The 16,533-nt window shown below is 35.4% G+C and overlaps 1 protein-coding gene across 1 annotated transcript; it reads right to left on the minus strand.

Moving 5' to 3' along the window:
* Positions 1–10,762: 10,762 nt before the first annotated feature.
* PIP2;1 (aquaporin-like) lies at positions 10,763–13,473 on the minus strand. The gene is given in 4 exon segments (NM_001280993.1): positions 10,763–11,106; positions 11,207–11,347; positions 12,073–12,368; positions 13,162–13,473. Coding segments are annotated over 4 exon segments (855 nt in total). The 5' UTR covers positions 13,460–13,473; the 3' UTR covers positions 10,763–10,986.
* Positions 13,474–16,533: the final 3,060 nt, after the last annotated feature.

Genomic DNA, 16,533 nt, shown 5'->3' on the forward strand with positions numbered 1-16,533 from the left:
GTTGGATGAACTTTTCTAATAGTATTCCAAGTGAATAATGTACAACATTTTGATAATTGTGTAATAAGTGAATGATATATGAACTTAAAATTAGTATAGCATGTAAAAGATTATTTCAAAATATTTAACATAATTATGATTGTGAATTTATTAATATCCAACTTATTTTTATAGGTGTTATGGATTTAAGTTATTGAACCACTTAATTGACTGAAAAGTGTAAGCTAGTGCATGATAGTGAGATGACAGTACATATCAAAATAATATGTCACAACTCTAAGAGATAAAAATCTTTTAAAAAATTCCTAATGATCTACGAATTAAAATGAATTTGAGACTTAGATTATTCAGTGGAAATAAATAAGACACTTAATCCAGTCCGATAAATTATTTGACAAATCCAAAAAAAAAGAAAAATTAAGTCAAATTAGTCAATTTATGGATATGCCAATTTTTTATTTTTTATTTTAAATATTGATGGATCAATTAATTTGAAATTTCAATAATTGAAAAAAAAATGTATTTTTCATTAGATAACAAATAAATATCTATCGAAAATGAATTAAAATTATATTCTACAAACAAATTGTATAAAAAAAATAATTTTCTATTTTTTTTCAATTAATTCAAAAGTCCATGAATTGAAAAGTACACTAATTAAACAAAAAAATAATCAAGAAGATTTACTTAAATGTTACATAAACTATTTTCTTTAACAAAATTGTTTTTTTTTTTTCATTTTTAGCAAGGAATTTGAAAGTTGTTATTTAATTATTTGTTTTAAGGTTTGTAACTTACATGGATTTGTCAAGTAGCTCATAAGGTACTCTTAGGAGTTATTATTTGTGAGCACATGGAGGGATTTAAAAAATAAATAAATAAATAAAATTGGACTTCTATGCCAAAATAAATCAAATTTAGGGCATATTCTTTTTTCTTTTTCCAAATTTTGGCCTCAAAACATAATTCTCTCAATTAAATTTATTGGTCCCTCCTAAAGTCGGGAATACTATTTTGTTGACATACTGAAGATGAACAACCAATCATATAGTGTGATATGTGTAGATTCTAAATTTGCCACATAGTACTTTCAATTTGTATCATCATAGTCCTATTTGTTTATACTTTTATCCAATATTTTAGATTTCATTACACATTATTATTTAATAATCAAGGCGAGAAGGTCGATACTATTTTTCTAATTATGATCCACCTCCAATTAAAATTCAAAAAACATAGTTCATAAATAAAAATGATCATTTTTAACTAAATTTACATTTTGTATTATTATGTTTAATAAGAATTGTAAAAAAAAGAAGGGTGTTTGAAAGCAATCATGAAAATATCAATTTTGATAGAAATATTTTATGGAAATATGGATATTGATCATAAGAATTTATATAAAAAAATTTTAAAAATCACAAAATTAATTAAAAATATGAAACATTTTTATCAACTTTGATAAATGAAAAAAATAATATATTCAATTACTTTTTTAATAAATTAATATAATAATATTGATATCATGAAATAGAGTTTCTATGATTATAGAATAATATTTAATTTAATTTTATACGACATTTGCACAACAAAATTGTTAAATATCTGCATTTCTTCTTTTGATACCGATTCATCTAAATTATGGATATAATGAATATACTTGATATTATGAATATTTTTATTCTTGCTAGAAAGAAAAAATATTTATTTATTTATTTATTTGGTGGAACTACAAATAGCTGGTAAGATGAGTTGATCATAGATTAGGCCATCAAAATTGAAACCTAATTTTAGACTCACACTGACATACATAAGTCCACTGCAAAAACGCTAGCTTTGGAATAAAATTGTACTACAATTTGTAATGGGCTTCTTGCTCCGTCGTGGCATCACTTTCAATTGCGTACGTAAACGCGTGCAAGAGGCTTCGATGAATGTTCGAGCGCTTACAGTGAATGGGTAGAAGGCGACTAGAGAAAGGGCTGTCAGGTGTAAGCTGAACGTGTCCTTTACATTTATGAATGAATCTGTCTGTCCGTTGGCTTTACCGATTACCAAACCCAACGGCTCGCATTTACAACCACACCATTATCTTCCTACCACATAATTTCTCTTTGAGAATTATATAACATGAAGAGAAATTAATAGTATAAGATACGATGATTTTATATGAAAACCTTAACTTTCTTTTATAATTTTTATAAGAAAATCAAATACGAGAAAATCATTTTCTTTAATATTTTTGTCTTTCAGAAAATATTTTTGTCTTTCCCTAATATTTTTCGAAAACCAAACATAGTCTTCAGCACTCAACTAGTTTAAAATATAAGTAATTAAAAGAAAACATTTTAGTTCAATTAAAAGACCTAAAGTCCACTTTATGCTACATTTTAATCAAATTATCATTTCTCGAACCTTTTTAGACTTATTAGTGTCATCCTAGATTGATCAAACAACAATTTTGAGTCTTCAAAGGAAAGTAAGACATAAACAAATAGAATGAACAGAATAATATCATCAAGCACTAACACAAACTAATGCCTCCACTCTAGAAATTGTTGCAAAATGCACTTAAACAAATAAACATCTTGTGCAATTAGATAAATAATTGTTTCTGTCTAAATACCTTTTTTTTTTTTTTTACTGCAGAATAAGTTGAAAAAAAGTAATTTTCATATTTGAATTTTCAAATAAAATTTTGTACTTAAAAATAATTTTAAACTATTTTTAAAAATTATTCTCAAAAATGATTTTTTGAGACCTATTTCCCAAAACGCTGCCAAACAGCCACAGAACACCACTGCAAAATCTAGATATGGCCCCTGTTATGATATGTTCCGGATGGCTTCACAGATGATGAGGAAAAAAAGGCCCCACGGCCATGCTCAATAATGCTGTGGCAGGGAGGGATGTGGGGAGATTTGACAGTTTTGTCAGCATTGAAGAAGCTAAACTCTCTTCAATCAAACATTTGTAGAAGAGAGTGAAATGAACCAGGACTGTAAATGGATCAACATCTTCATATCAGCTAATCAACTAAGCTCAAGCTTCATTTTTAGGCTCTTTCGTAAACCACCCAAGGCTGAGGGGACCCCAGCTTGAGGAAAGAACTTTTAACAAAGCAATGAACTGATTTACAAACTGGATTGATTGAGCACAAGAAAAAGTTCTCTAACTACAAAGAAATGAGACATGCTTGAACAGGCAAGTTGAGCTTGATCCAAGAAGAAGAAGAAGAAGAAGAAGAAGAAGAGAACCGAACATGATGAGAATATTATGGAGTTTATTTAACTTAACTATGTATGGTCTCTGTTATTTACTCTGTAAATCTTGTTTGCACAAGGATGGCTTTTACCACGCCCCATAGTCCTTCCCAAAACAAGTACAGTATCAGTTCTATTCTTCATCAACACAAGCTGAAAATAGGTAGGAAGAATGTTATCAGCATGCATGACTAGCAATTTCAAATTTCAATGCCCTCAATATGTCAAATGCAGAATCTTCATTAATTTTGATACTGAGGACAACCCAATCCATTATTCAGCTTGAAAATGCTTGTTAAAAATCATACAGGCATGCATGACTAAAAGATGAAAACATGAGCATGAATAATTAAAACAAAAGACATTTTAGCAATGTCAATCCCATCCAAGGGAACCCAATTATAGACTAATTAAAGCACGTTTGATGCAGCTCTAGCTTCCAACAAGGTCTGTTTTTCTACTTAACAAAGTTTTAACTTCTGAAACCTCTTCTTTTAAGCTCTTATGCAGAAGGATCTCACTTCAAAACTTTACTGAAAAGAGCTTTAAGCCACTTCAAAAATTCTTTAACAAGTAATCAAATAATCGTAAAGCTCTTTAAACAGTCTCAAATGGCTTTTAGCCACTCAAAAAGCTGCACAAGCAAAGCCTTATAGTACTGTGTAGAAACCTATAATCCATATACAGAAAAATGTACAAGAACTTAACACCCAACTGGCAACTGTTAGAAAACTCAAGTCTTCATGACATTTCACATGGAAAACTGAGATTCATTTCAAGCAAAACCCAATTTAATCATGTATCTTTTCTGTAAGATAATATTTTTTTTGTACTACAACAATGGTGACAGAGAATTTAGAATCCAAAAATTGCAAAATGTTTAAAAATATAAATCAAAAAAGAAAATTGATGCATTTTAACAAACAAAAAAAATTGTCTGCCCTACAAAATAGAACCTCTCAAATCCAGAAACTAATTCTTCCATAGATGTGAAAAGTTATGGTATCTTCAAATATAATCAGGATTAGCACGAAGCTAGTTAGGCTTTGTGGAAACTTAAATACATATACCTGCCCATCATTTGATTTTTCTCTCAATATTATGGCTTTTAATAAAATAATATATAAGAGATGCAAAACATTAGAACTCTACATCCAAAAACTTTCTGAAACTAAAAATAGAAAGGACATCATCCAGGAAGGCATAATCTAAACCATCAACTCTTGCCAACAGAAGATATGAATGCCTGTATCAACTGTTACCTCATTCCAAAGTGGATTAATTCCTAGCTGATGAAGTGCCAGTAGCAAGGTCAGCAGCCTTTTGGGGAATCATGTATTGGCAACTGAGAGGATTAATAAATACACCAACACAGACACCAACATTCTTTGAAACCATGCCTCAGTACCAAAATCTCCACCTCCTTCAGGATCAATACAATCCATGACCAGCATTTCACTTGAATTCCATCCATTAGATCGATTGGTGGCTGAATTCATATATCAGTTCTCTATCACAATTTTAGTTTAACCCCTTACTCTACTAAATATAAATAATCTTTTCAAGATTCACAGCCTTAAAGCAACAAAATTATCCATACTGAGAATCCTTCACAACCACTGTCACATCCTTCATCTCCCACAACTTCAAACTTTTGTTAAGGACTACCATTCAGATCATCCACAAGTATACCATGCCTCAAGCAAGCAAACCACAATCTCTTGACATTGTACAAATAACTTAAGCAAAATTGTAAATTTTAATCAGTAATTTTCTTCTTATTTGAAAATAAGAAACATCTATCTTATTTATCCTGCAGGTTCCTATTTCTCTATCTTTAGCAAATTTGAATTTTCCATGCCTTGGGGAAAAGAGAATATATTCTGTTCCCCATGAAAACTGAAATCGTCAACATAAATTTAGGGGAAGATACAAAAAAGAAGGCTTCATGGAATTGCACTTGCAAACCAGTACTCTCATCCCAACAAAGTGCAGCCTAAGGAAACTGGAAAGTTTTCAGCTTAACACAAAATTTTGCAAAATCCAATCAGGAATGCTTCTGAAATCAATCCTCTACAATCCCATAGATCTAGGAAAGTTAGATACTTATAGGGCCTTCTCTCTCAAGCTCCTTAAGGCAATTAATTTTGGAAATCATCTCCATACCTGATGAATGGATCTTCTGGATATTAAAATTTCTCCTTGAACTTCTAATATCCCACTCAGCCCCTCTCTTCTATCTGCTCAGTGGGACATAAATTTGATAACAATTTTCTTCTCTGACAAGGACAGCCATCTCCTTGGCTCCCGTTTAAGATTCTCTCTCATCCTAAAAAACCAATACAAAATTTGTATATCCAAAATGCTGCATAGCGCAGACACCCAAAAAATCTGTAGGTACAATACAGATGGTGTTATATGAGGCAAAAATTTACAAGTTCCAAAGTTAATAAGGAAAACCAAACAAGTAATGTAAACAAGAAGGCAGATGATTGCCAAAAGTACGCTATTTGGTCATCCCAGTGTGCTGCAGTTCATTAACTAGCATTCAATGGGTTTAGAATTTAACTATTTGTCTATTTAATGGCTGCATAAATACTTTGTAGGCACATAAATATACTGTGGAAGCTAGATTGCTCCATATAACAACCAGATTCTATTCTGCAACATTAGTAAATGACACGACCAACAAGAGAACTTCTTTTTCTCCTCATCTTTACACCCTTATTTTCCTTGTCGTATACGTTTGTCAGTAAATTCACTGATCCAGATTATGTTAAACTACCACCAAAACATTTGGCAATTAATTTGCAAATTAAAATATATCCTCACACATAATTTTGGGCAACAAAGGAAAATTCTGTATGTCCACCTCTCTCTGTCAACAATTGATCACATTTCCACATATGGATTTTTTTCACATCTTGCAAACCAAATTCACCAACTTGCATTAATTTGAGCAAGCCCAACTCAAAACCAACCTTCCAAGGCCAACTTTTTACTCCTCATAGAGGCTGTTATTCTCTAATTCTATAATTAAAAGGTCAGTTTTCCCATTAGTATCATGCCAGCCTAGAATGGTCCTGTACTATCAACAACCACTTTAATCCATCTCCAGTTATAATTGACCTTCTGGCAGGCAGTGACTTCTTCAATAAAGTACTAACAACGTTTCAATTTGCTGCTGCTATTATTCTCCTCAAGAAACATCATCAAATTTGGTCCTCCCACTAAAGTTTAAAACTACCAAATATTCATACCACCTATAAATAACTAGTTAAAGAGCTCAGGATTTTTACAATTGTATCTCTTCCTCAACCTCCCCTTACAAAGCATCAAAATCAACCAAAAACATACACACAAATAAAAACCAAATATAAGGAAACCCCATCTGAGAAAAAAGAAAAATCCAACAAAACCACCAAAAAAAAAAAAAAGCACAAACAGAGGAAGTGGGGTTACCTCCACAGCAGAAACAACAGTAACAGCAAGAAAGAATGATCAGGAGGTCTCTGCAACAGGCAAGAGTTCCATGCTGTTCAATCGGAGCACTCACATCGTTAGAGCCTCCTTCTTCAGTATTCAGAAGTTTCTTCTTATTAGTTGGAGACTCGTTTTCCATTCTTTTGAGGTTCCATTCCAGTTTCTTAAGGTAATCAAACTTGAACGACTCTCTGATCCTCAAGGATGGCCATAGATGCATCTCTCTCTTCCTATACCAAAAAAAAAAAAAAAAACCCACTAATAACTACAGAAATCAGACCTTGTTAGGGTTCTAAGGTTGCTGTGAGTTCGCCCAGACTTCCAACGAGGAGAGGATTAGCTAACGACGTCGTCTTAACGTCCTCTGTTCCGATGGAACTGTTGAGTGTAAATTTAAAATTGAGAGCGACTAAAAGGAATGAAATCTTTTCCGATTTGAAAAATTAAGCCTTCACCTTTTTCAACCTAAAAAATACCTATTTTAACAAAAGTGCCCTCGTATTTTTCTTGCAAAAGTAACCATTTTTTTTAAAACATACATGTAAATAATAAAAATGTTGAAGGGTATTTATATCAAAAATGAGTTACTCTTTAAGTTCAAAAATTGGGAAGGTTAGTTTTACAAATTTGGATGTTTTTGATCCTTTTTCATCCATTAATCCTTTAAAATTTGACTTGCTTACTACGTTGGCGTAAGCGAGGTGTAAAGCTGTCTGGGCTGGGCCTGGGCCGAATCAATTTTGGAGTTCCAACCTTTCTGGGTTTGTGGGTCCCAGAATGGTCCACGCCACAGAAACTGGGCTTAAACTACTCGGCCAGTTTTACAGGTCCATAACAAAGGTAATAAACTGTAAAGCTCTGCACTTACAATTTCTTTTTCTCTGGAAAATCCCTTTTGCTATGTTTCCTCCTTATTATTTTACTTTTAGATGAAGGAAGTTTCTGTATGAGTTGTGATTTGTGTATATGTATGCAATCACCTACAAAAGAGTAATCAAAATCCAGGAAAGAAAACAAGATGAAGTGAGGAAGCCCATGATTCAAACCATTTACATTCATCACCTCAAACATTGGCTAAATATCACAACCAACAATCAATCCCAAGAACAAGGCCTAGAGTTCTCACTGCAACTCATTATGTGTATGTATGGTAATTCCTTTCATGCCAACAAACCCCTCTAGTGAATAGACTCGCAACATGCATGGAATCATAAAAGGGTTAGCATATCTGGATGCCAGATGCCAAGCTCCATGGGGTCTTGATACCTGAAACCAACGCCCAGCACCGGAATCAGGTGGGTGGTTGTGAGAAGAGAAAGAGATGAGAGGAAGAGGAGGAAGAGGGTGGTAATAGGTGCCATCTTGATGAGAGTGAATGGATATGGTACTTGGACGATTGTTCATTGTCATTGAGTCCCCTTTATTAGGCCTGAGGAAGCGGTTGTTGCTTGAGTATGAAGTATTGTGTTACCAATGCTGTGGGCAACATGATTAAAAGTGCTTCTACCATTGCTTATTCTAATTGGAAAAATGATGTCTGGTAAACTGGTGAGTGACTGGCAGTTTCAAAGAAAAAAAAGGGTCTAGGATTAGGTGCTGTGATCAGAAAAGCATTTTGTGTACATATACACACCCTTCAATCCTGAACCCGGAAAGGCAATTGTATTAACACAACACCAGGGCCAAATGACTGGAGATGTAACATGAGGAGTAGGCAAAGCCGCAAAGGTATGCTGTCAGTTACTTTCAAATTGTCATTTCTTTAAGCTTTAGAAGTGGAGTGATAATGGTTTACAAGGGAAGTGGAGGTAATGAGTGCCTTGAAATCTACTTAGTATCTTGCGTGTGTAATTCAACAATGCCTTGGTTGGCATGTAACAAAGGACTTATTTTCAATAAGGCAATGTTTGGTTTTTCTGATAGTTACACTTTGAATAGGGGATAAGGGAATTTTGAGAGATTGGGCTGAGCTTGTTTTATATTCAATTCCCCATAATTAACTCTCCATTGATCTCCACTCCAAAGAAAAATCTGTTCTGTATCCAAACTGCTGAACACCATTTTCAAAATTCATCCCTGAGAGGACTAGCATTTTCTTATGGAGCTCTACCACATGGTGAACTCCTCTGAGCTAGGCTAGAAAATGGAAAATGACAAAAATTGGGAGGGGAGATGCATGTGCTGATCACAGATAATGAAGGAGTCCATCAGTGAACAAATGGGATAGCAGCAGTGACTGACATATATTGGCACTGGGTGAGGTCTGAGGTCTGAGGACTCAGGACTGAGAACCATTCATGCCATACAAAAACTGAAACTTTCACTTTCTTATGGGTTGTCCTCAGCCATTTTTCACATTTTTTTCTCAGATGTTTGCATCCTGTTTTCCAAATGAGCATCCATTCTGTTTGTCCCAGCCATTGAAAGCTTCTTTTGTGGGTTCATTTCTCCCTTTCTTTCCATATATGATTAAAATGAGTGGATATTTTGATGGTAAACGCCCTGCTACCATCTGGCAGGATGATCAGAGAGTAACATGCACAAGTCACATGAACTATGTGCTACTTTTTAGGCAGTGGTCCATCTCATGTTTGGACTCATTCACCTACTTGGGAGTTGGGATGGATTTTTCTAGGTTAATCCTTGCCTCATGGCCATCACTTTAAAAGTGTTTTTTCATTTTTATTTTTTTTCAAAATTTTGTTGCCTTAAAATGGCAAAAAAATTCCAAATATTGGCAGAATCCATGTGAAGATTGCCTTGGATTTTATTTTCTTGACAAAGAAGCAACAGCAACCCACCCTCCCAAAGCCAATGGGGTCTAAAGCCAAAAGTGCATCGCCCCTAGGGTTTGGCAGTACCTACTCTTAAAGCTTAAACCAAAATTTCTAAAGAGTAATCAAGGCAGACTAGGATAAGGTTGGTCATGTCATTGAGCATGATTTTGATGTACATAAGCAAGAACATACCACAATGTCCATGTGGCCAGTGGCCACAGAGTACTAGAATGGAAAGGGAGTGTTCAATTTGATATTATTTGACCAAAAAAGTTGTTTTGATTCAAAATTCAATTTCATTGGCCTGCATTTTGTAATTTTCTTCAACCTTAATTTCTTGGTATTAGTATCTAGAATAGGAAAATTTCACTAAACCCTATTTAGAAGAGGAGATAAAAGACTAGAATGAACAAATATTCTAAAGGGTGTCCAAATTTGATATCATTTGATCAAAGAAAAAGTTATTTTTGAACAGGAGAATGTATGTTAAATGGTCCAAACTTGAAAAAAAAAATTAAAAAAAAACCAGGAAAATAACAACTAATATTTGAACTAGTGGCTACAAAGAGACAAGAGGAAATATCTGAGCGAGATTCGCAAGGACATGGTTAGAAAGAGTCCATGCTTTGGAAATTTGGATTGGATTATTACCATGGCAGCAGTACAGAGAGGAAATTGGATTTGGAATTTTGCAGAGAGAGGATGAATTTGGTTTGGTATATTGAAGAGGGGGAGAAGAAAGTTGCCCACTTGCCCCAATAAGAAAAAATGAATGCCCTGTGGACTAGGGACAAAGGGTTGAATTTTGTGGCTCAACCAACCCCACATAAATTTTACTTTGCTCATCTTTGTATTGAATTTTTGGCAACTTCATCTTCCAGTGCTCTCCAATAATGCAAGCAAATTCAGAAGAGGTTCATTTTTCTGTCCTCTTCTAATAATGCAGAAGTAATTCACCTTCTATGGTAACTGCTAAATTCTAAGTCAGACAATTTAATTATGCTCCATAATGGCCACAGTGGGTATCTGAGAAAAGCAAAGAAAGGGAAGCAGTTGAAGTTAGACTAGAATCTACGGCAGTGGATGGAGTTGGCTGAGGAGAGATTTTGTGATGAAATTGTAAATGAAATAGCAGGAAATAAATAAAAAAAAAAACAAAATAAAGCCCTTTACTTCCAACAAGACAAAGCCACAACACAGAATTTTGTTCAAGCATAAGCAAACAATGAAAGAGAAAACTAGGAAAAGATAAGCATGAAGTGGATTAAAAGAAAAGTGCTTAAGGGAGGAATACAAAAAGCTTCCTATTTCCATAGAGATGGTATCTACAATTTCATGCCCTCATACATATCAATAACAACCTCCATAATTATTCTTCCAATTCCGATCACTTCTCCTCCTTCCAAATTCTTTTTCTTCACCCCCAAAAACAGTGGAAGAAGGTATCAAAATGGCTCTGCAAATCATACATGAGTGGTGCTCCTGAATGACCCAAGAGCCTTGACAGCTCCAGCTCTCAATATGAACTGGTGGTAGAAGGCTGCAATGGCTGCACCAATGAAGGGTCCAACCCAAAAGATCCACTGCAACCCAAAAAGGAAAAAGGAAAATACATTAGACACCCATCATGGTGATAGATTGACAGTGATAATAGGTAGCCATGGGGGAGGGGAATATACTAACCTGGTCATCCCAGGCCTTCTCATTGTTGTAGATAACAGCAGCCCCCAAACTCCTGGCAGGGTTGATACCGGTGCCAGTGATAGGAATAGTGGCCAAGTGAACCATGAACACGGCAAACCCAATTGGAAGAGGTGCCAGAACCTTAAATCCAAAATAGCCCAGAATACAAACATACATCAATATTTTCCTTACACCATTAGCAAATGCAGAAAATCACAAAGACCCAGTTTTAGATTAGTCTAATACCCCCTTTTTCAACTAACACCAACATAATCAGCTCAACTAGGAAAAAGAAACAGAAAAAAATAATGCTCCATATCCCAAGCAAGAGTTGAATCTAGTGCCTTATTTTCACAAAAATACAAGACAAAATCAGGATTCAAGTGGATTGAATAGGATAGTGGGGGTGGTTTAAACATGCCAGACTCAGCCTATCAAGTGTTTTTGGACTTTTTTGTGGGTATAGCCGTTACAGGGCCCCCACACTTGACGTTAAAAGCACATCACTAAAATACAGGCACAGACCACAGACTCAGAATACAGCAAAGCACTGGACCCTTCATGAAGGAAAAAAAATAATGTGTTTAAAGTAAAAGCCACCTTTTGGCAACAAAACAAAAACTACCCATGTCCATCAACAGTGCCTCCCTCAACCACATCCACACATCCTCCCATCATGCTAAGAATTAAGCCGCCCAACGCCTCAGCCACATTTTTTCTAACTCAAGAACATCTCTCCTGTCCCTTTTTCTATGAATAAGGGCACAAACATTACTTAATAATATCTACTCAAGATTCTAACAATAATCATTCACACCAATTTTGATTGTAAACAAAAATTGGAGGAAAAAAAAAATTCAACTCACAGGAACATGGGAGTCTCTGGCACTCCTCTTGGGGTCAGTTGCAGAGAAGACGGTGTAGACAAGGACAAAAGTTCCAATGATCTCAGCGCCCAAGCCGGTGCCTTTGCTGTAGCCGGTGGAGAGCTCGTTGGCACCGCCCCCGTAGCGATCATAGTAAGCAGATTGGAAGGCTTTGACGAGACCCACACCGCAAATGGCTCCAAGACACTGAGCCACCATGTACAATATTGCTCGGATCAGCGACACCTTCCGGGCCAGGAACAGCCCAAAGGTCACCGCCGGGTTAATGTGTCCCCCTGCGCATTTTACAGAACTATCGGTCAGCATGTGCTACCTTGCGCCATGCCATTTACATTAAGATGAATCTTTTGATTTAAGGAAAAACCATGAGAAAGGGGAAAGAGTAAATCAATTTCATCTCATTTATTCTAAATTTTTAGCATGAAAAGAATCAAAACTTTCTGGGTGGGAAGGAAATTACATAAAGCTGATTGAAAAAGTAGTTTTTTTAAGAGAAGGTTCTCCATCACGATCGGAGAAAGAGACCCATACCATCTGTTTGGTGAGAAGGAAAACTAGAAAAAGGATAACAGAAGTAAAAAATTTATGCTTATTTTTCGGTTTGGGGCCCAAAGGAAGGGGTAAGGCAACTCCGGCCAATAGTTGAGTTGAAGCTTTTTACACTTTAGGAAACAAAGCCAACACTATTTTCCAATTATTTCTCAGAAACCAAACGTCAACTCCATCAACTACCTCCTTCAAGTGAACCTTTCCAGCAGAATTATTTATCAAGGGAAAAAAAGGACCAAAAAGAAAGAAAGGAAAGAAAGGAAAAAAAGCTATGAAGTTCTAACAGATCCTTTCTTTCTTTCCCTTTTTTTTTTAACTTCACAAAGAAATGGTCATAACAATAAATGAATCCTTGAAAGAGAAAGACAAAGAGGGAAAAAGAGAGAAAGAAAACCAGTTTTCTAACTGATGTTTTCAGGGTTTTTTTTTCTTTTCTTTTTTTTTTTTTTGTTCTCGAGAATCAAAAAGAGTGCATGAAAACAAAAGAAAAAAGAACAACCCAGAAGAGAGAAAACTGACCAGAAATGCCGGCAGTGCAGTAAACAAGGATAAAGATCATGCCACCAAAAGACCAAGCAATGCCCAGAATGCCAACACCACCGCATGGGTCACCCCCGGCAGTCTGGCTCTTGTAGCCGATGACTGTCAGCACCGTAATGTAAAGGAAGAGCAGCGTGGCAATGAACTCCGCAATCAGAGCCCTGTAGAAGGACCACTTAGTGAGCTCAACTGAGTCGAACAGCGGCGCCGGCGGCGGGTCATGATAGTCCTTGGCGGAGAAGGACCCATGCTCCGCAACCTCAACGTCCTTAGTCATAAATGTTATAGCAGAAAAACACTAGGCAAAGAGAAGAGCTAGGGGGGTTCAGGAGAAGGTAGGTGAAGGTGGGAGAAGTTGAGAGTAGAGCGTGGAGACTGAGAGGAAGGGAAGGGCCGTATTTATGGGGAAGAAAGAGGAGTGTTGAGGTGGAATTGGGCTGGGCTGCCTTCTTGTTCACTGTAACCCCTCTGCAATGGTAAGTGGTAACTTGCCTTTTGTATATTGTATTAATATTATTATTATTATTATTATTATTATTATAAGGGCTTTTGGAGTGGGGTGTGGGTGGGCCTGCAAAGGGGCAAAGTGGGATAGGACACTGCATTCGCCAGCCAGCCAGCCACCTTCTCACCACACCCTCACTCACTCAGCCGCTGCTGCTGCAGCGCTGCTAACCGCCCCAGTCTCGTGCGACCCCACTTTCATGTCTCTTTAGTCTTTTTCCATTCAAGTTTTCTCTTTCTTGTCCCTTCCTTCCTCGGAATTGGCTTTAGGTGTCTACCCACCAACTCTTTCTGGGCATATCCCATCACCATTTCACCATCCCATTCCTTTCTAACCACACCAATCCTTGCTTTCACTTCAAAATATAGCATAATTTTTCTTTCCCAATCTCAACAATTCCCCATTTTGTGCAGGTTTAAAAGATTAAAATCTTATCATAAAAGCTATATTTTATTATTTTATCTCATATACAAACATTTTTCCTCTTCAATCAAAATTTTTGTAATTACCATTTCAAAATCATGACATTTGCCAACAACAAAATGTCATCTCAAAACAGCCTTTACAAACGACCAAAACTTTTGGGGACAAAAAAAAAAAAGAAAAGACTTTTAGTCACATCTTGAATTTAGTCTTCCATTTAGTGATATGTCATGTACTTTCTGGCAAGTATTTATCTTCTCTACCACGCTTTATACCCTCATAATGAAGAACATAATATTATTTTGTTACTTTGTGAAAAATTTAAAACCAATTATGCACTTGTATAAGATATGATTGAAAAATTACTTAAGACAACAAAAATATTTTTTTCCATTTTTTCCCTTTCAAAATGGGATTAAAATGGAATGAAAAGACTTAGAATTTTAAACTTAAAATACCAATCCAATTAAATTTGTTTTTTCACTTCTTAAAATATAGAATTTAAAATATAAAAAAAAAAACCCTTTATTTTTTTATTAATACACTATTTAGTATAATTGTTTTGATAATGAACAAAAACGGCTTTGGAATGTTTTTGTAAATTCATTAAGAAAAAAAATTCTTACTTATTTGGGTACAGTGTTTTTGGACAAAAATGATTTCTTTAAAACAAAATTAATTTTATTCTCAAAGTAATATGTCTCATTCATATGCATATCTATATTATAAAACCATAATTGATAATCATAATTTTGATTTTTTTTTTAAATGATCAAAAAATCATAGTCGATGATTGTATGTAATAATATACACTCAATCTTTTATCATGTAAACATGAAAAAGTCATATATATATATATATATATATATAACTTTTTGCATATTAATCACAACATGAAAAAGTCTTATAGTCACCGACGGTTTTATTGAAAAAAAAAAATTCAAATGTTCAAGTCATTTTGCATATTAATCACAACATGAAAAAGTCTTATATATAGTCACCGACGGTTTTATTGAAGAAAAAAAATTCAAATGTTCAACTCAAAATCACGACTTATTTTGGTAGGAGATTTAATTTGTAAATTTTTTTAATATATTATTTTTGCAACCGAGGACACGCATATTTCGAAAAACATAGGTAAGTAACACACGTGCAACTCACGTGAGAGAAGCTGTGTGCATATACGATCCTTTTCCCGTATTAAACACTCATACGATTGCATGGAAGGAAGTGCAATGTTTGCAGTCAAGCGAGGAGAGCCGACTGTGCCCGTACGATTGTAATCTGGCGGGGCAGACCCACGGAGCACGGACTCATTAATAAGGCCCGCATTCACACAGCTGATCGCTCTCACAGGTCAAAGTACGAACGTGGCAGCCTTTGATTGGTCTCCATGAAAAGACAGCGACGAAACAATGGAAATTCCGGAAAGTAAAACGTGGAAAAATATGGGCCAGTTGTTGACCACAATATTCAAGACCGACACGTGGCTAAAACATGAGGCTGGAGATGAAGTGGCGGTTCCGGGTGGGATCCCATGCACAGTCAGTGGACGGTGATTGGATGAATAAAAAATGGAGAAAATGTGGGGAGATGAGATGACGTCGGTGGACAGGTCAGCATCAGCTGCTGAAGGGTCATTCGAGTGCAGTGTTGCTTAAGAAACTTTTCCCTGCTATTCACTCACTCAGTGAGTCAGGGTCCTTCCGGTCACCATCATCAATGCCCTTTAATATTTTAATGAACAGGTTTAGATTATGAATTCACGTAAATTTAAAATAGATAATTAGTGGGTGGGGACTGGGAGAGATTGGATTAAAATATTCAAAAAATCATTAGTCCAATTATGGTTTGATTAAGAGACTGAAAATTACTTAGACAGCACACCACATGAGCCACTAATGAAGCCAGGGTGGCAATTAAATTAAAATACCACTAAGTTGGATTAGAACATTCTGCAGTCTTCCAGCCTTCCTCAGAATGGTTGCAGGCCGTAAAAGATGAATGAAGTTGGTTTCTTTTTTTTCTTTTCTTTTTTTTGTGGTTTTCATGAGATGCGTGTGTTAACATGTGAAGATGACCGTTGTTGACTTTAAAAAGCACATTAAAATAAGAGCAAAAGCAAATGAAACAAGCAAGCTTTATAGCCATTCTTTTTTTCTTTTGAAGTCTCAAGGCTGTGGTTGCAGAACCGTGGCGAAGTAATGGTTGGGTCATTCACGGATGGGAATTTCTGGAGCTTCCACCGCCCACTTAACATCATCAACAGCTCATGCATCAAACCCATCGCCTTCTCTTAATTCCATCTCTCCCTCACTCCCTCTTTCTAATTTTTTTTTTTTTTTTTTTTTTTGTTTTTGTTTTTGTTTTTTAGTACTAATCCATATTTCCACATTCATCACATGCTTAACCCAGATTCTTCT

Source organism: Vitis vinifera, chromosome 13 (genome assembly GCF_030704535.1).
Source record: "Vitis vinifera cultivar Pinot Noir 40024 chromosome 13, ASM3070453v1".
NCBI classification, from domain to species: domain Eukaryota; kingdom Viridiplantae; phylum Streptophyta; class Magnoliopsida; order Vitales; family Vitaceae; genus Vitis; species Vitis vinifera.